General features: G+C 54.0%; 1 protein-coding gene across 2 annotated transcripts in view; it reads left to right on the forward strand.

Annotated features, from left to right (window-relative positions):
- CAMKK1 (calcium/calmodulin dependent protein kinase kinase 1) overlaps positions 1-17,737 on the forward strand; it is a 29,074-nt gene extending 11,337 nt beyond the window's left edge. The window contains exons 7-16 of one of the 2 annotated variants that reach the window (XM_081579919.1): positions 34-70; positions 903-924; positions 2,173-2,261; positions 6,089-6,288; positions 8,128-8,181; positions 8,918-8,991; positions 10,874-10,961; positions 11,185-11,313; positions 13,210-13,313; positions 15,599-17,737. In XM_081579919.1, the coding sequence (XP_081436045.1) occupies positions 34-70; positions 903-924; positions 2,173-2,261; positions 6,089-6,288; positions 8,128-8,181; positions 8,918-8,991; positions 10,874-10,961; positions 11,185-11,313; positions 13,210-13,313; positions 15,599-15,671 (870 nt within the window). In that variant the 3' untranslated portion in view covers positions 15,672-17,737. Of the gene's footprint in view, positions 1-33; positions 71-902; positions 925-2,140; positions 2,262-6,088; positions 6,289-8,127; positions 8,182-8,917; positions 8,992-10,873; positions 10,962-11,184; positions 11,314-13,209; positions 13,314-15,598 lie in introns of both variants that reach the window. The other variant, XM_081579920.1, reaches the window with a different exon arrangement.
- The last annotated feature ends 1,098 nt before the right edge of the window (positions 17,738-18,835 follow it).

Consider the following 18,835-nt stretch of genomic DNA (forward strand, 5'->3'; position numbering starts at 1 on the left):
AGTCCCACCCCCATGTCTGCTCCCTCTCACCAGGTCTTGGATGACCCAGCTGAGGACAATCTCTATTTGGGTGAGTGACCCAGCTCATTCCCAAAGTAGCTTACCCAGGTGGTCCAAAGGCTCCCCAGGGACACACTTGACCTTCAGATGGACCTTGTGAAATGCACTGACCTCCTGGGGACAGGGAGGAAAGACATGTTCTCAAGCCCCAGATTCTCTCCCCAGCCCTGCTGAGGCAGACTCAGGATATCCAATTAGAGTCAACTAGTGTTCCCAAACCCCCACACCGCTGATTGGAGAGACAGTGGATCAGGCAGATACAAGAAGTAGGCTATGTGATGTGGGTTCCTAGGCCCTATCTGATAACTCCGTGCCTCAGTTTCCTCACCTGTAAAATGGGGATAGTAATGGTATCTACATCATAGGGTTGATGTGAGAAGTAAATGAGTTATTACATGCAAGACACATTAGCTATTATTGTTAGTAATAGTAATACTGATGTTGTTACTTAAGTCCCTGGTGCTTGATTCAGGGTTGGGCTTAGAGGCTTTCAGGGAATGGGCCAGGAGGAACACAGGCTTAGGAGTTAGAGGCCAAGGCTTTAGCCTCCACTCTCTCTCCTACCTGCCCCTTCTCTGAGACTCAGTTTCCCCTGTTAAAGGGGTTCATGCTGATGCTCCTCACTCGGCACCTAAGGTTCCAGTGAGGCAAGTTCATAGTAGACCCATTCTCAGCCATTTATCTTCTCTGATACCCTGGGACCCCTCTCCTGTCTCTCCCTCAAGTATGCCTGGATGCCTGCCCCCCTCCCACCCTCCAGAAGGGGCAGGGATCTTGGCATCAGCTGTGTTTTCAGCCTGGCTGCAACTTACCTACTCTTCTTTTTTGCTGTTTTCTTTCAGTGTTTGACCTCCTGAGAAAGGGGTGAGTTCCCCATCGCATTCAGGCAGGCCAGGTCTTCCTTTCCCTTCCCATATCCCTAGTCCTAGGGTCAGCTACTCTAGTGAAAGAAAGAGGCCCAGGCTCTGTCCTTAGGGAGCTGTGGTCTGGGTTCAGGGGGTGGGGTGGGGGAAATGGATGGGAAACGAGAGACCAAGAGGGTGATTCTTTGAAGGCTGATGGGGACAGTGAGGCTGGAATAGTCAGGGAGGCCTCAGAAAGAGGGGGTGGATTTCCAGCCAGGCCTTGAAGAACTGGAAGATGATTTTGATGCCGGAGCGAGAGAAGAAAGGAAAAGTATAGAGATGAAACTCAACTCTCACCTGTATTCAAATCACAAAAGAGTTCTTTCAGTTTTACACGTTTTGTGAGTTAGGTAGCTGGGACTCCATTCACTCCCTTTTACAAGAGGGGAAGCTGAGGTTCATAGAGGGTAAGTGGTTTGCCCAAAGTCACATAGCGAGTCGCTGATGAAATCTAGGGTTCTGACTCATGTCTGCCTTGTCTAACCTTCTCAGGGTATGTGCAGAACAGCGGACATGGAGTAGTGGGTGCAGGGCTGGGTGGAATGGGCTCCTTAACCGCTAAGGTCTTGAATACAGGCTGTGACTTGTCTCTCTGTCTGGGAGGCTCTAAAGACCAATTCTGGAAAGAGGCAGGGAACGTGTCTTTTAAGACTAAGGGGCTTTCAGCATTTTTTATCTCTGTTCCAAGTAAGAAATAAAGTTTTACGTTGCCGTTCATATCTGTAATTGAAACCAAAGTTTTCTAAAACAGTATATATCCTTATTACCTTATTACATGTGACATACTCTAGTATATAGGGCTTTATTAGAAAAAAGAAAAAGCAGTAGCCAGCCACTAAATTGATTTCATGACCTTGGTCCTGGACCCACAGTTTGAAAAACACAGCTGTAAATGGAATCTTTGCAACTGTCTGATTGTTGATAATTAAGTACTTAGAAGAAGGCATACCGAGCCAATCAGAAGTAAGACAAAGCTAACTTGAAATTGTAACGATTGAAAAGGAATATTTGCATCTATGTGTATTTTCAAATTTTCTTTATATGAGAGAAAAAGCTACTATCTTGTGTTCCAGGGTCCCATTAGAGCTTAGAGGGCTCCTGGAAGGTCCCAAGGAGTTTGTATGGCCCAGTGAAGGGGGGAACCTGCCATGTGCGTTTGCTCATCCTAATTACAGCTAAACAACCCCCCTCCCCGCCCTCCCGACAGGCCGGTCATGGAAGTACCCTGCGACAAGCCTTTCCCCGAGGAGCAAGCTCGCCTCTACCTGAGGGACATCATCCTGGGCCTTGAGTACTGTGAGTGAGGGGCTGCCTGCCCCCCCTGGGCTGGGGACCCGAGAGGGGGACACCGGAGGGGCTGGAGCCCAAGCTGAGCCGGCTCTGAGCCGTTCCTGTCAGTCAGTGCTGATCTGCCAATCATCTTTAGCTAGGGGCGGGTCAATGGGCCTGTGGGCGGGGCCGCAACGTCTTGAACAGGTAGGGTAGCTGCAGATTTCACTGGGCATGCTCCAGGTCCTTCTGGGAGCCTGCTTATTACCGCATAGGTGGTGGATGTTCTTCCTGTATCTCAAGCTTAGCCTCTCACAGGGCATCAAGAGCTATGGGAAGGAGTCTGTGTCCCGCTGCTCGAGGAAGAGTCTATCCTGGCATGGAATCGGTGGGTGGTAGCAGAGTGGGTTTACTGTGAGGCACCCTAAGGTGATGGAGAGCTCAGGAGGGAAGATGTTAGCTTAGCCTCTGTCTGGAATTCATTTATTCATTCATTTATCCATTTATGAGTACCTAGTAAGTGCCAGTTGGGGGCATGTAAATGCCAAAGACCCAGAAGAGATCTCAAGGATCTCGCCACCTAGTGGGAGAGACAGAAACCTAAGCAGTGCCTGCCAAGGCTGGGGAAGCATAGGAGCTGTCAGAGCACTAAGGGACCAAGGAAGGCTTCCTAGAGGAGACCACTTATGAGCAGGGTTCTGAAGGATGAATAGGAGTTCACTGGCCAGTTTGAGGCATGGTGGGAGGTTGTACTACATGGCAGCAGCATAGAGGGGAGTAGGCATGTACCATCTGAGAAGGGGGAGTTCAGTTTGGTTGAGTCCAACCAGGGAGCCAGGGATGGGGAAAGATGATGCTGGAAGCAACTGTCCAGGCCACACCTCAAGGGCTGGGAATGTCTCTGCAGAGGACTTTCATGATTTCATCCTGTCAGCCTTGTGAGACCCAGAGGGCTTCAAGCAGGGGAGGGGAGTGATCGGATTTGTGTCTTAGAAAGCTCTGTCTGGCAGCTGTGTGGCGGCTGGATGGAGGGCAAAAGGCGGCCAACTGGTTAGGGAGGAGGCTGGTTTTGCAGCCGAAGTGACAGATGGTGAGTCCTGGATTAGGGCTGTGGCAGTGGGGAGCAGATGTGAAGGAGATGGGGTGGCTGGCACCGGGTGACTCTCTGGTCATAGGGAGAAGGGGCTCTGCACGCACCTAGGGTCCTGGCCTGGTTTGGAGAGTGGGATACATCCCCCCTCTGAAACCTCAGCTTGGTTTATCAGAAGCATCTTCTCTTCCTAGGGGACCAGGTGAGGGCCAGCTGAGGTTTGACCTGCAGTGAATGTCTATCCCATGTGAGCCACTACAGTGCCTTCATGTTAATGCTGTCTTTGTACATATGGAGAAACTGAGGCACAGAGAAAGAAGGTTTTGCAGAAAGTCCCTACAAGGGCCTAGAGGTGTGAGAGGAGGGCATTTCAGCCTGGTGTGGTTGCGGCAGACACACCCCTACACCAGCTTGGCTTCCACCCACTTCCTGTCCTGGGCCTGTTGTCTCTCATCCTCTCTCTGCAAAAAAAAAACCCAAGCTGATCCCATCTGACTCTTGGGTAAAGCCTCATCAAGACCTAACTAATCACAGTCGACGAAGGGCTTTCTGGAGTGGATAGGACAGCACAAAGGGCTGGACAGGCAGACAAATAGAGACACCGAGTGCTGAAGGTCCACCTTGTGATTCTGTGCCTGAGAAGGGGGAGTTGAGGCTTTCTGTGCTCTGGGCGGCTTAGGCCTGACTCTCACAAACGGGGCCAGTGCAGCCATGCAGGTAGGAGAAACACTTGGGTCTGGAATATATCTGAGAGGTCCATCTCATAGGACTTGCTGATGAACTGGATGTGAGATCTGAAGGAAAGAGGGGTTTTTGGCTGAGCAACTGGTAGTATGGCCGTTAACCAAATGGGAAGGACTAAACAAGGAACAGGGTTGTTTGTTTGGCGGTGATTGCAGATAGAGAGGTTAAGTTCTGAATTAAATATGTGTTTAAGGGACTTCCCTAGTGGTCCAGTGGTTAAGATGCCACGCTCCCAATGCAGGGGGCATGGATTTGATCCCTGGTCCAGGAACTAAGATCCTGCATGCTGCATAGTGCAGCCAAAAAAAAAAATGTGATCGAGAAATATTGGGATACATATTGAGATGTCTACAGGATGTCCATTTGGATAGAGAGCTGAGAATTCAAGGGAGAGGCTAGAGTTCGAGAGAGGCTAGAATTTGAGCCCGCTCTCCATGGTCAAACACAGAGCCCTCTGAGCCCTGTGCTCAAATGGGTGTGTGTCAAATGCTTCACATGTACCTGACACATAGGAGGAGAGTGCTGTAGGGTCGTGGGTTCTGTTGTTGTTATTATTATTTTTTAATTCTTTTTTAAAAATAACTTTTATTTATATATTTGTTTTTGGCTGTGCTGGGTCTTCGGTGCTGCCTGGGCTTTTCTCTCGTTGCCGTGAGCAGAGGCTGCTCTGTAGTTGCGGTGTGCAGGCTTCCCATTGTGGTGGCTTCTCTTGTGGATCGAGGGCCTCCAGGTGCATGGGCTTCGGTAGTTGTGGCTCCCAGCCTCTAGAGCACCAGGCTCGATAGTTGCAGCACACGGGCTTAGTTGCACCGTGGCATGTGGGATCTTCCTGGATTAGGAATCGAACCTGTGTCTCCTGCACTGGCAGTCAGATTCTTTACTGCTGAGCCACCAGGGAAGCCCCTCTGTTGTTATTATATGACCCTCACTCCTTCTGCCCCCTGCCCCCAGCCACCCTCCTTCTCCTCTCCCCTCCCCTGACCTCCTTCCTGTTACATCTTCCCTTGTCTCCGTCACCCCGGGATGTGTTGGTCCAGGGGAAGGTATTTGCTGAGTGGTGAGCTCATAAGTGCATGGCTATGGGTGAAGTCAGTGCCTTTTCTCTGCTGGGACATCTCTGGTCATCTCAGTCTGAGCTGCTCGTCTCTTCCTGGCAATGCTGGACCCAGGAAGCAGGGTGGGCGCTCAGCCTACTAGAGAGGGCTGACCATTATTACCCCAGCCATGTTCATCCTGGAGGTCCCAAGGCCTGGTGTGCCTTCCCTCTCCAAAACCCCATTGGCCCAGAGTCCCAGGGCTGAGGGCAATACCTCTGCAGGATACCCCACAAGCCCACCCTCAGTCCAAGAAGCAGTGGCAGTGGTGACAGGCTGGGTGGGGGATGGAACTGGAGGCAGGATTGTTTGTTTAATTGATTTATTTAGCTGCGCAAAGTCTTAGTTGTGACACACAGCATCTTCAGTCTTCAGGTGGCATGCAGGACCTTTTAGTTGCAGCATACAAACTCTTAGTTGTGGCATGTGGGATCTAGTTCCCTGACCAGGGATCGAACCTGGGCTCCTTGCATTGGGAACACGGAGTCTTAGCCACTAGGCCACCAGGGAAGTCCCAAAGTATGGGGGGATTTTGATGGGCTTTGAGCCTGCAGACGGCACCCACATGGGGGGGGCAGGGAGGGCCTATGGAGACCCTCTTCCCCCAGTTTCCTTTGACGTCCACTCAATGGCAGGTGCCTTGACTGCCATGGAGAGACCACTGGGCTTGGAGTGCCAAGATTCCTAAGAATCCAGGCTTGGCTTTATTACTAACAGCCTGAGTTAGTGTCTTCACTGCATAGCTGAGGAGGGGGCCTTGACATCCTCTTCTGAGGTCCTCATCAGATGAGTCTGTGCAGGGGCCAGGAAGTCCCAGCTGCTTCTCTCCTGGAGTTTGAGGCTGCCTCCAGGGCCAGGCGAGGGCCGAGGGGGCAGTTTTGGGTGAAGGGGCCCCAGGCCGACGCTCGAGCTGCCTCTCTCTGCAGTGCACTACCAGAAGATCATCCACAGGGACATCAAGCCATCCAACCTACTTCTGGGGGATGACGGGCACGTGAAGATCGCCGACTTTGGCGTCAGCAACCAGTTCGAGGGGAACGATGCTCGGCTGTCCAGCACAGCCGGGACCCCAGCGTTCATGGCCCCCGAGGCCATTTCTGACTCCGGCCAGAGCTTCAGTGGAAAGGTGGCCCCCAGGGTCCGGTCTGGGTTGGGGTTTAGGTGGAGGGGTGGGAGTGCATGTCATGCCATCCCACGTCCAACCTGGGGAGCCAGGGTCCTCATGTCTCAGGAGTGAGCACCAAACATGGTCCTCTCCCCCAGGTTTGCCTCTTCCTGGAGTCCAGACAAGCTCCCCAGCTTGGGCCTCCTCTTGTTCTCCTGCACAATGGCCCCCTGCAGAAATTTCCCACCAGCTGCTCTGTGCTGAGTTCTGGGCTGGGATATGGAACAGTCAGAGCTCAGATGGCCCAGGTCCCTGCCCTCTGGTCATGGTGAAAGGACAGGAGAGCTCCTGTCTAGGGGGATGTCGGAGGCTCCCCTGACTTCTTGGGTATGACAGGATTTGAACTAGGCCTTAAAGAATGGGGAGAATTTACAGGAGGTGGGGTCCAGAGAACATATCAGAGAACTGAGGGGTGCAGTGGCATTTGGGCAGAGTTTAGAGGGTCTGGAAGTTTGGGCTTTATCCTAAGTGACAGAGGCAGTGGCAAAGCTTTCTGAAAAGACGCTGTGATTCTGTGTGTCTCCGGGCACACATCCTGCTGTCCTCTGTGGAGTGCTGGCTGCCCCACTGTGGTTCTGCCATGGAGGAAATGGTCAAGAGGAGTTTGAACACATGTCTATATGGAGGTCAAGAGAGGGATATAGGTAGAGATTTTTTTTTTTGCTTTTTATTTTAATTAATTTTTATTGGAGTAGAATTGACTTACAATGTTGTGTTAGTTTCAAGTGTGCAGCAAAGTGAATCAATTATACATATGCACATATTAGGTTATTCCCATATAGGTCACTTTATCCCATTTGCCTTTTCACTGTTTCTCCCTGTATTTGTGGAAGTTGGAGACATTATCCCCCTTTACGGCTAAATACTGCTGGGGATATTTTCTGAGAACAAGGACATTCTCTTACATAACCTCAGTACAGTTATGAAAGTTAGGACATTTATGATCAATAAAAGACTGTTACCTAATCGACCTTACTCAGATTTCATTGGTTGCCCCCATACTGTGTCCTTTAATGTCTTTCGTTTTCTGGTTCAGGATCCAATCGTGGGTCAGTCACTGCGTTCACTTGTCCTGTCTCTTTGGGGTTCTTTAATCTGGAAGAGTGGCTTGGCCTTGGCATTTTTGAAGCGAACAGGCCTGTTATTTTGTAGAATGACATCAGTTTGCGTTTGTCTGCTGTTCCCCGATTGGATTCAGATGAGGCATCTGTGGCAGGAATGTGTAGGTAGAGATTTGAGGATCACTCACATAAGAGAGAAAGTGAATATGAGAAGAGGAAGTGGGGTTCCAGAAGCGGGAACTTGTAGAGACAGGGCACATTCGAATCCAGGGTGCAGGGGAGCCCCGAGGGGATGTGGAGGTGGCTGAGGGCCAGGGGCTGTTCTGGTGTCAGAAAGAAGGTGGGTGGTGGCTTCTCCAGTGGATCATCAGTAAGAGGGATGACTTCTCAAAGCCAGAGCTGGTTTAGCAAGTATAAATTCAATATTCTGGGGTGCATTAATGTTATAGGTACTGCAAATGTGACCTTTTGGATGAAGTGGGTTTTGCACTGTTCTGTTGGAAACATGTCTGGTTTCGGTCCACCCTGGAGGGCAGGGGCCCTGCTCTGGCCATCCCCATGTCCCCAGTGCTCAGCACATGGTCCAGCATAGAACAAGGGCCTGGAAGTGTTTGTTGAGTGAATACATGACTGGGGAAAGAGGTCTTCTGCTTGCCCTCTCCCATGGCCCACTGGAGCTGGGTGAGCAAGGGGTATATCGATTCCTTTTGGGGGACTGATGTGAACTGTTTCTTTCTAGGCCTTGGATGTGTGGGCCACAGGGGTCACGCTGTACTGCTTTGTCTATGGGAAGGTGAGTGCTGGGTAGGCTGGCAGAGCTGGGGCCAGCCCACACCCCTGGCACCATGGGTTGGGCAGGCTGAGCCAGGATATATGATAGATGTAGGCTGTGCCTTTGTGTCCTGAAGTAAAGTGACTTTGAAAGAGCCCACTCAGCTCAGAAATGATGGAAGGAGAAGGGGCTTTTCTATTTATCTTTTATCTTGTTGGGGGGATGGATTCATGTGCAGGAGTCCTAAGTCAGCAAGGAGGTTGCTGGAGTCAGCAAGGAGTCCCACGGAGACTGGACGGTGGTCTTACCACCACTCCAGCCTGAGTGCTCCCTGTCCTTCTATCCTTTGATGCCATTCTTTCATTCACAAATTCACTCACTTCTTCATTCATTCAACAAATTGTCCTTGACACCTGCTCTGAGTCAGGCCGGACACCCGACCTTGACATGGCCGAGATCCCTGTCCAGAGGTGTTCCCACTCCAGGGACCGTGCTGAGGCACAGGACGGAATCTCAGGCAGCACATTTCCAAACCTTAGGCCCTGGCAGTGCAGGCCTTGCTGCGAGTGGCTGTTACACTGACGGGTACACAGCCTCTGGTTCCCTCCATGACACATTCATTCAGTCCACATTTGTTGGGCATCTGCTGTGCGCCAGGCCCTGATGAGCCCTGCCCACCCTCATCTCATGAGGAACCCAGAGCTGCCCCCAGTAGGTTGAGGCGCTGGGCCTGCATCCTTTGTCTCTCCCCCAACAGTGTCCGTTCATTGATGATTACATCCTGGCCCTGCACCGCAAGATCAAGAATGAGGCCATCGTGTTCCCCGAGGAGTGAGTTGTCCAGTTGTCCACCATGGGCCCCGACCGCCCCCAGAGAAGTGTGTCTGAGTCTTAGCAGAGCTTTTGTCCTTCTAGGGCCTCACCCCAGCCTGCAGACCTGGAGGCGGGGGTGCCGCTCCCTGGGAGCAGATTGGGGGAGTTGTGAGAGGGTCCCAGACACCTGGGTCGGATCTCCTTGTACAGATGGGAACTCTGAGTCTGGGGGTGGGGCAGGTATGGCCCCAGGTTACACGTTCATCTGCTCCTTCACTGAAGGCCTCTGTGAGATCAGTGACATCACCCCCACGTAGACCCTGCATCCACGGGGAACTTCCACCTTCTCCATACGGGGTGGGGGGCTTCATGACACCAGTGCTCTCCCCCATTTCACAGATGGAAAAGTGGATGCTCAGTGGGTCTGGGATTTGAAGCCACTCCTTCCACCCTCCCCTTTCCATTGTGACTGAGGTCTCTGAGCCCAGAGGGACTGTTTGGAAAGGCCCCTATGCTCATTCATGGTTGTGATCAAAATGCTGGTTACGGCAGCCAGCCTGCGGCCCCTGGTGCTTCACATTTCAAGGTTCTTTTGCCTTTTGCTCAGAGTGCCCCAGGCAGGTCAGAAACCAACCTGGGAGCTGTCCTCCGTGCTCCTACTCCCTCTCGCCCACTTCCTGTCTGCCTGCAAGCCTTGTTGAGTCCACCTCTTACATTTCTTTTGGCTCCATTGCCAAGAGCACCTCCTACCTGGTTCAGTCCTCTGCCTCGTCCAACCACCACGGTCAGGCAGAGTGACCCTGTAAAGTACAACAAATCTCTTGCTATATCCTGCTTCAAGAATAGGCATGCCCTGGCCCGGGCATTCAAGGACCCCGGGGTCCCACCCCCGTTCACCCACCACATGGCTCCCCGCCCCCCACCTGCCGCCCCCCACAGCACTGGTTTCAGTCCCTCTCCTCGGACTGCCCGTCTCCTCGCCCTTCCTCCTGCTATCTATCCTCCCCACCCCGGGAGTTTTAAAAGGGATTAGGAATCTAGGCTAGCAGAGGGAGCCAAGGTCATAGTTCTAAGAGTAGGTTCCTTCTGCCAAGAATTTAAGTAGCAATGAAGCCTGAAGCCTGGGCAGAGCTGGTCGAAGCTGACCCTGCGCCCCTCCCCACGAGCCACAGCCCTGCCCTCACTCTTGGTGGGGGGGCCGGGGTGGTAGGGGTGGGGGGTGAGGTGGGGTGATGCGGTCCTCGGTTTCCTCCTCTGTCCAGTGAGTATCCTCCCTGGCCGCCTCCCCAGTGGAGGAAAGGAGAATATGGGGGTGGGGTGACTGGGGCTGAAGGCCCCCTGGAGTCCCATAAAGCGACTCTTCTCACATTATGCTCATCATTTCTGCCCCCTGTGGTCGGGTGTCCAACACCCATGGGAGCCTGTTTGTGTGACTGTGACCTCTGCCCCCTGAGGGTGACTGCTTTACGTCCTACTCAGGGGAGAAGGATATCCGTACCTTTGTTCTGAAACTCTCTCCTTCCACCTTGGTGCCTCGGGGGCGTCCCTCCTGTCCTGCTCTCTGAGACCTGAGGGTCAGCAGTGTTTCTGCCCTGTGTGTGTGTGTGCTCAGTCATGTCTGACTGTTTGTGACCCCATGGACTGTAGCCCGCCAGGCTCCTCTGTCCATGGAATTTTCCAGGAATACTGGAGTGGGTTGCCATTTCCTACTCCGGGGGATCTTCCTGACCCAGGGATTGAACCCGCGTCTCTGGCGTCTCCTGCATTCGCAGGCAGATTCTTTACCACTGAGCCAGGTGTCAATTCAGGGAAGCCTGGAGCAGGGTAGGGTGGAGAGGTGGGAAGGAAAGGACCATCAGCTGTCTCTCCCTCATCTCCTTCCTTCCTTCCTCTTCTTTAGGCCAAAGGTCAGCGAAGAGCTCAAGGACTTAATCCTGAAGATGCTAGACAAGAATCCTGAAACGAGAATTGGGGTGCCAGACATCAAGGTTGGGAACCAGAGGTGCTGGGCTGGGCTGGGCTGCAGAATACAGGCCTCGGTCTCCCCATTTGGGGAGCCTTACACTGGAGGCATGTGTGTGCTGGGTTGGGGCTTGTGGGCTTTGGGCCCTCAAGGGGACTGCTGGGGGACTGCTGGTGGAATGCCTGGGTCCTTTGCTGGCCGGCATCTATCACCGGGGGCCCTGACCCTCCCCATTCTCTCCTCCACAGTTGCACCCCTGGGTGACCAAGAATGGGGAGGAGCCCCTTCCCTCGGAGGAGGAGCACTGCAGTGTGGTGGAGGTGACAGAGGAGGAGGTGAAGAACTCCGTCAGGCTCATACCCAGCTGGACCACGGTGGTAAGTGGATGGGGGCAGAAAGCACCAACTCCTGGGAGGGCCTGGCGGTGGGCGTGGGCACCACCTGAGACTTGCTCAGTGCTGGGCCCTACAATGGGCCCGACGGCTTCCTGGTTGGCCAGCCCTGTTGCTGGGCCCGAGGCCACTGTTTCACTGCAGACCGATGGGAACAAGGTCACATTATTTAGCCTCATGGTAGGGAGACCAGGAGGCGTGGTGAGGAGAGTGAATGATTTAAATATACTGGCCCTTGCTGAGTGTCAACATTCACCACAACTGGAGAAGCATTTCCTTCCTTTCTTCCTAAGGTTTATTGAACTTCTGCTATTTTCCAGTCACTGGACTAGGTGCCAAGGACATGACGGGGGAAAGGCCTCGGATGCCTTTGATTTGGAGAAGTGACCCTGGGGCCCCCGCACGTCAGGCGGACACCACCTGTGTGCTCCCCCAGCTCTCCTGTAAAGTTTTAGATTTTCTCATCCTCTGCTGGACATCTTCCACCTTAACAGTTGGAAGTTATTAACATAGCCCCTGATGGCCATCTGTTTTTTTTTTTTTTTTGGTGGGAGGGCAGGGGACACTGAGAGTCATGGCCTGCCCTGTGCTGAGGTTTCGTGGTGAGGCAGGATGAGCACGATGCCAGGAGAGCGAGCTGGGGCCTGTGCCGGGGGTGGGGTCTGGTCTGTGCACTAGCTAGGGCCAGCGGGCTAAAGATCCCTGCACTCTGCAGAGCTCCAGGGCTGTATAGAGTCCCTGGAATTATCAGCTCCCGTAGGGTCCATACTGCCACATCCCTGGTCTTAGCTGCCATCATCTCTCTCCTGAACCACTGGAATTGCCTCCCAGCTTGTCCCCCCAATTCCACCCTTGCCCCCCCTACAGCAAATGCTCAGCTCAGCAGCCAGGGTGGTCTGGTGACCTGGTCCTGTCACTTCTCAGCTCAGACCCTGCACGGCCTGCCTGTCCCCCTTTCCCTGCCAACCTCCTCTCTTCCCTCCATTCTCTTGGTTCCAACCATGTGCCACAGAAGCTGCTGCCCCAGTGCCTTTGAACATCCTTTCCCTCTGACTGGCACGCTCCAGCTCCGGTGTCCACAGAGCTGCTTCCTCACTCCCTCCAGGTCTTCACTCCAAAGAGAAGTGACCCTTCCCGGCCCCCTTATCAAAAATTCCATCCTCCTCTTTGTCATACCTTATCCCCCTTCCTTGTTTTATTTTTTCTGCCTGGGCCCTTACCACTAATGAACATATGTTCTACTCACCTGTCTTATTTATTGCTTGTCTCTGCAACTAGAATATAAGCTCCATGAGGGCAAGAGTATTTGACTGAGTGTGCTCCCTGTGCCTAGAATAGCGTCTGACATGTGGAGGCACTCAATATAACACTTGTTGATGGAAAGAAGGAAGGAGGAGATGAAGGCACCCCTGGTGCTCTCCACAAGTGTGAGAGTTTGTGCGCACGTGGGCAGAGGGGAGGAGGGACAAAGTCACAGAGCCAGGGATAGGGGCCTGTCCCCTGTCGACATTCCCCCACACCACTGTGCAGCCCAGGACAGCCTCTCCTCCACTCCATCCTTCCTGCGTAGCCAGAAGGCATTTCCTTATGGCACTCCCTGTGCCCTCCGCCTGGTGTTCCAGACCCTTCCTGGTCTGCTTCCAGCCTTGGTGTCCCCCATGCACCAGGCTCCTCACCGTTTCCAGAATCCACTTTCAACCACCTTCCCTCCATGCTCTTGCCCTTTCCTCTGCTTGGGATGCCCCTCCTTGTCCTGCCCCAGGAAAGGGAACCTCAGCAGGGCCACCCAGCCACCTCCCCTTCTAGAAGTCAGAGTGGAGGCTGCCCGTGTGTCTGGGAAGCTGGGGGCCTGTGTTCCTCATGCTGACGCATCCTCCCCAGATCCTGGTTAAGTCCATGCTGAGAAAGCGTTCCTTTGGCAACCCATTCGAGCCCCAGGCACGGAGGGAAGAGCGATCCATGTCTGCCCCAGGAAGCTTACTGTCGTAAGTACTGGTGGGCTGAGGCCTGCCAGGCGCTCCCTGGGGTGGGGTGGGGGCTGTGGCACATCCCCTCACTCTGAGCATCGCAAGGCTGAGCCCTGAGCCTGGGCACTCAGCCAGACCTCACAGCAGGGCCCTGCCTGCACCTGAGTTCTCAGCCCCTGGCAGCCTAGTTGAGGTTTCCAGATGGGCCTCAGGTCTGCTCTTTGTAGAAGGCTGGCTTGTCTTGGAGGCAGGGACTGCCTCTTCCTGGTCTGAGGGAGTGTTAGCTGCTTTTCTGAGTGGCCTGTGCAATCTGCGGTCATTGCTGAGGCCGTGCGCCCAGTCAGCACTTTGTAAACGCTTATCCAGCAAGTAAGGACAGGCTGGCCAATGGTGATGATGGGCCAGGAAAGAGGAACCCCCATGGGTGCAGGCTCCCTCCTGAGAGCCAGGCCTGTGCATTCACTACCTCCTGGGAGAGGGCTGAAAGCAGTTCCCCAAACCTCCGTGAGCACTGTCCTCAGCACTTCCGCCTTCTTCCACTGAAATAAAAGTCAGTTTGAGGTGCCAGCAAGGCCTGCTGGAGCTGGTGCAACGACCCGCAGGGAGAAGGCAGTGAGGGGTCCTGGGCCTTGGGTCGCCTTCCTGCAGCCTGTGAAGGGGCGGTGGGGAGGAGGGGCTGTGCCTCCTTGCATGCTCTGCGGAGAAGGCATGCTCCCCAAGGAGGTGAGCAGCAGCCACCGTCCCGTACCTCAGCCTCTCAGGAAGGGGCAGTATCACTTGCGTCATCCAGGGGCCCAGATGTTGGTTTCATTCCTGTAAGACCACCCTCTTGTAAGTGGGCTCTTCAGACTATTGAGTCTCATCATTGTGGATGCGCTGGTGTCTGCTCCCTGACAGAGGTTGCTTACACTCAGGGAGGCCCCTGTACCAACCTCGTGCCCTCCTCTTGACAAAGGAGGGTTGGGGTGGGGCCTGGGAGAGGCCTTGACTGTCCTGAGCTTACCACCTGTTCCCTGTGAAGTGGCCAGGCCTGGGAGACAGAGTCTTTGGCCTCCTCTGGATCTGCAGGCCACAATGCTGGAATTGGGTTTCATGTAGGGACCACATACCTACCATCCAAATGGAGCCACTTTTGAGAGTGAAAGAGAAAGCTATTACTAATTATGCCTGGACAGCAGGCAGAACTAAGACCCAAGGAGCAAACCTGGACAGCTGGTCTCTAGCTCAGTGCCTATGACTCAGCGCCCCCTGGTGGTGGGACAGGCCAGTCACAGGCTAAGGACCCATCCTGCCCGGGTCAATGACCGGCATAGGGCTGAATGCCAAGGGTACAACTGAGCAAGGCAGTCGGTTGTTCTTTTATGGGGACACCCTTAATGGGGAGACAGGTCAGTTCCTTCATCTGGACTGTGAGAGAATGGGGCTTAACACTTCCTAGCTATAAAATTCTATAATTCTGTGACACCGGCTTCCCCAGTGGCTCAGTGGTAAGGAATCTGCCTGCAGTGCAGGAGCTGCAGGAGACACAGGTTCAATCCCTGGGCTGGAAAGATACTCTGGAGAAGGACATGGCAACCTACTCCAGTATTCTTGCCTGGAGAAGCCTATGGACAGAGGATCCTGGTGGACTATGGTCCATGGGGTTGCAAGGAGTTGGATATGACTGAAACAGCTTAGCATGCACACATGTCACGGGTTTAGTTTTGAAAAGCAGGTTTTACTCCATCAGAGTCCCAACATTTATCCTTGATTGACTCACTTCTTTATGCTTTGGGATGACTGTTGAAACTCTATAGTAGAATTAAATGGGATGGATCCTTTTTAAAGATATCAAAACCCACTTATTAATCTTTTTTTTAAAAGGCCCTGGTGCAGGGTTGGGGGGGGCGTATGATATCAGGATGATAACAGGAATCTGTTGAATATGGGACAGAATCCCAAGACTGATGGGTAGAATCTGTCCTGTGAACAAAGAAAAAAGAAAAAAGACAAAAAGCAAAACCAAAGCCCTTTTACCCTGGACCATGGGGCCTGAGCCAGGCCATATCTGGTCAGATCGGGCAAGGCTCCAGAAGTCAGGGTGAGAAGTCTAGACTTCCTTTCCAAGCAATAGAGAGCCATGGAGGGTTGTGGGCTGAGACTATGGGTGGGGGAACCAGCAAGGGACCACAATGCAGGGGTGGCGAGACTGAGATGAACTTGGGGGATTTGAAAGATGTGGATAAAAATGGCTATTGAGTGTGTATGAGCATGTCCTGCATGCATGTTCTGACCTCTGAGGTCCCTCTGCCCCTGGTGTCCAGGAAAGACGGGTTTGGCGAAGGAGGCAAAAGCCCAGAGCTGCCCGGCGTCCAAGAAGATGAGGCTGCGTCCTGAGCCCCCCGCATGCACCCAGGGCCACCCGGCAGCACGCTCATCCCGCGCCTCCAAAGGCCCACCGCCTTCATGCCAACAGCCGCCCCTGCCGGCAGGGGGCTGAGGACTGTGGCCCCTCTCCCGGCCCTCCTCCCCCATCTGCATGACCTCCACGCGCACGTGTCCAGGGACAGGATTGGAATGTGTGTCACCTGGGGTGTAGGGGGTGGGTAGGGCTCCCACAAGGCCTTTCTCTTTGTCCTGGCTCTCCCTGGCGGGACTCATCCTTTGGGGAAGCTTGGTGCCCGTGGTGCCTTAGAAACCCCGCCCGGCCGGTTGGCAAGGCCCAGGGGCAGAAGGCAGGAAACTGAGGCCAGCGGGAAGCCTGCAGAGGATAGGTGGGCGTGACTCAGCGGCAGCACACACAAGGAGGGGCGCATGCTGCCCACCTGAGGTCAGGGGGCGCTGTTGGAGCCCGTGTCTGCGGAGAACACTGGCCTGGAGGCTCTGAGTCCTTGGTGGGTAGTCCTGGGCCTCACTGGGGCTGGGGCCAGTGTTGGAGAATCCAGATTCCTTTTTCGTTATCTTTTGTCATTTGGTGGGGGAGGCAGGTGCACGGCCCTGCTTGGGAACACCTAACGAGCTGTGGGTGGTCCCCCGAGCGCCCACCATTCCTTGGCCACCAAGTGGATTGGGCTGACCATCCTGGATCATGTTTCAGCCCTCTCTGCAGAAGGGGCTGAGTTGAGGCTTTGAGCAGAGAGGCCTGAAACAAGAGCATCACTCTTCCCTGCCCGCCTCCCTCTCTCCAGCGGTGGCTCCCCAGAGCCACGGCTGCAGAAAAACACCAGGGCTGACATTGACCGAGGGCCCTGGGCTCACAGGCCTGTGGCCTTGCAGATGGTGAAGTCACAGAAATCGGATCGTCAGTCCTGCACCGGCCTCCCCATTTGGCCCCGAAGCTGTCCTCACATTCCAGCGCCTGAAGGACCAACTGCCCAGGTTGGAGGCTGCGCTAGAGGCCTAACCCTGGTGGGGTGTGCATGCAGGCAGCTGCCCTTGGACAGGTGGGCCTTTCGTTACTGCCTCACCCCGACAGTCGTCATCCTGCCTGCTCAGAGCTGGAGCTGACTTCCCTCTGGGATCAGTGCCTGGCTGGCGGCTCGGCCTTGGACTGACCAAATGCTCAAGAGACTGACCCCCGAAGGAAAATAAAGCAGGACTCGGATGCCTGCCCTGAATACATGAGCCAAACAAGGGATTTCAGTCGCCTGCACTGGGGTCGTGTAGCAGGAGCGCTCTGTTGAGAGGAAAGAAGGCGGGGCTGGAGGAACGGTGCCTCCCGCGTGTTCTCTGTGCCTGTGGGTGTACGTCGCTCCTCCGCACACACGCCCATGTGTGCCCATCTGCTGCACACAGCATGTCTTGCACTGGCACATGCATCTGTAATATACTTTCTATGTTTATTTAAGGCTCTGAGCAGAATGCGGCCCGTTGTCACTGGGTCCCATGTTTCTCCCTGCTCCTTTGCACTAAGTCATTGTAACCCAGGGCTTAAACGATGATTTGGTACTGTTCTTCAGAACACTTTTATGGAGTTCATGGGAGGTCATTCACAGAGCAGCATGTTTTCCTTCAGCATCTGTGTGCTGGGACCTGGAGGGTAGGGGTTTCAAGGGCACCCCACCACCACCATGCAGGCTCACAATGGGCTCAGCTTCACTGGGGCCCAGCTTCATTGGGGGGGGCCCAGCTTCATTGGGGTGGGTCCAGCTTCATTGGGGTGGGTCCACCTTCATTGGGGGTGGGTCCACCTTCATAGGGGTGGGCCCAGCTTCATTGGGGTGGACCCAGCTTCATTGGGGTGGACCCAGCTTCATTGGGGGTGGACCCAGCCTCATTGGGGTGGACCCAGCTTCTTCGGGGTGGGCCCATATTCACCCCATTGCTGAGGGTTTTGGTTGACATCATTGTTTCTGAATGTAGCACAAGGGATGGACAAACTCCATAAGAGTGTTTTAAAAATTAACTTCCCAGGAAGTGAGTTAAAATCAATAAAAGCCCTTTCTTGAGTTAAAAAAAAAAAAGACAGACTTGGTATGTACATTTTCTGCATCTGGATGTGTTCTTTCTCACCAGCTGGCTTTGCTACCTTTTCTGCAGGAGTCTGAGTAGGAAAATAGGGGGAGGAACTCTGAGTGTGGAGGAGGGCTGGAGAGCTGGAGGGAGGGTTGATTGGGAAGGCAGCTGTGCTCACCACGGTACCACCAATGCTGCACCGAGAGGGTTGATTTGAAGAGTGAGGGGCTACAGTTCAGGATGTGGCTCAGTCTGCTTGGTGGGTCCTATGGCCCCTGCTTGGGAAGAACAGGGTGTTTGGGAGCCCATCGGCAATCCCTAAGGACATGCTGCCTGTTTCACGGGGGCTCAGGGAGGCTGAGGTCTGGTCCTGGGGGCCAATGCTACTCCTCATGGGGCTGAAGTCCCAGGTGGGCACTCACAGGAGTCCCTGTGACACGGGCCAGTGTCCTCCTGGTGCCCCTTAGCCTCGGCACTGGTACCAGCTTTTTGGCTTCCCTTGTGGCTCAGGTGGTCAAGAATCCGCCTGCAATGTGGGAGACCTTGGTTCGATCCCTGGGTTGGGAAGATCCCCTGAGAAGGGAAACGCTACCCACTCCAGTATTCTGGCCTGGAGAATTCCATGGACTGTAGAGTCCATGGGGTTGAAAAGATTTGGACACGACTGAGCGACTTTCACTTTCACCAGCATTTTGGACCGGGCAGTTCCCCTCTCATAGGAGGCCTCTCCATGGCCATGATGAGAATAGTCATCATTGGGGTACTTCCCTGGTGGTCCAGTGGTCAAGGCTTCCCCTCCTAATGCAGAGTGTGTGGGTTCGATCCCTGGTCAGGGAGCTAGAGCCCACAAGCCACAACTAAGAGTTTGCATGCCACAACTAAGAGTTTGCATGCCACAACTAAGAGTTTGCATGCCACAACTAAGACCTGGGGCAGCCAATAAATGTTTTTTTTAAAAATGATCTACCCTGTCCCTCAATTTTGGACACACCATCTCTCACTTCCTCACTGGTCTCTGGCCTTGGTCAGTGCTCCAGTCCATCCTCTTACAAGCAGCCAGAGTGATCTTTGGGCACCCACCTGACCACACCCACCCCTCTCAGAAC

The sequence above is a fragment of the Giraffa tippelskirchi genome, chromosome 3 (genome assembly GCF_054371585.1).
Source record: "Giraffa tippelskirchi isolate mGirTip1 chromosome 3, T2T-mGirTip1v1.2.pri, whole genome shotgun sequence".
Classification (NCBI taxonomy): domain Eukaryota; kingdom Metazoa; phylum Chordata; class Mammalia; order Artiodactyla; family Giraffidae; genus Giraffa; species Giraffa tippelskirchi.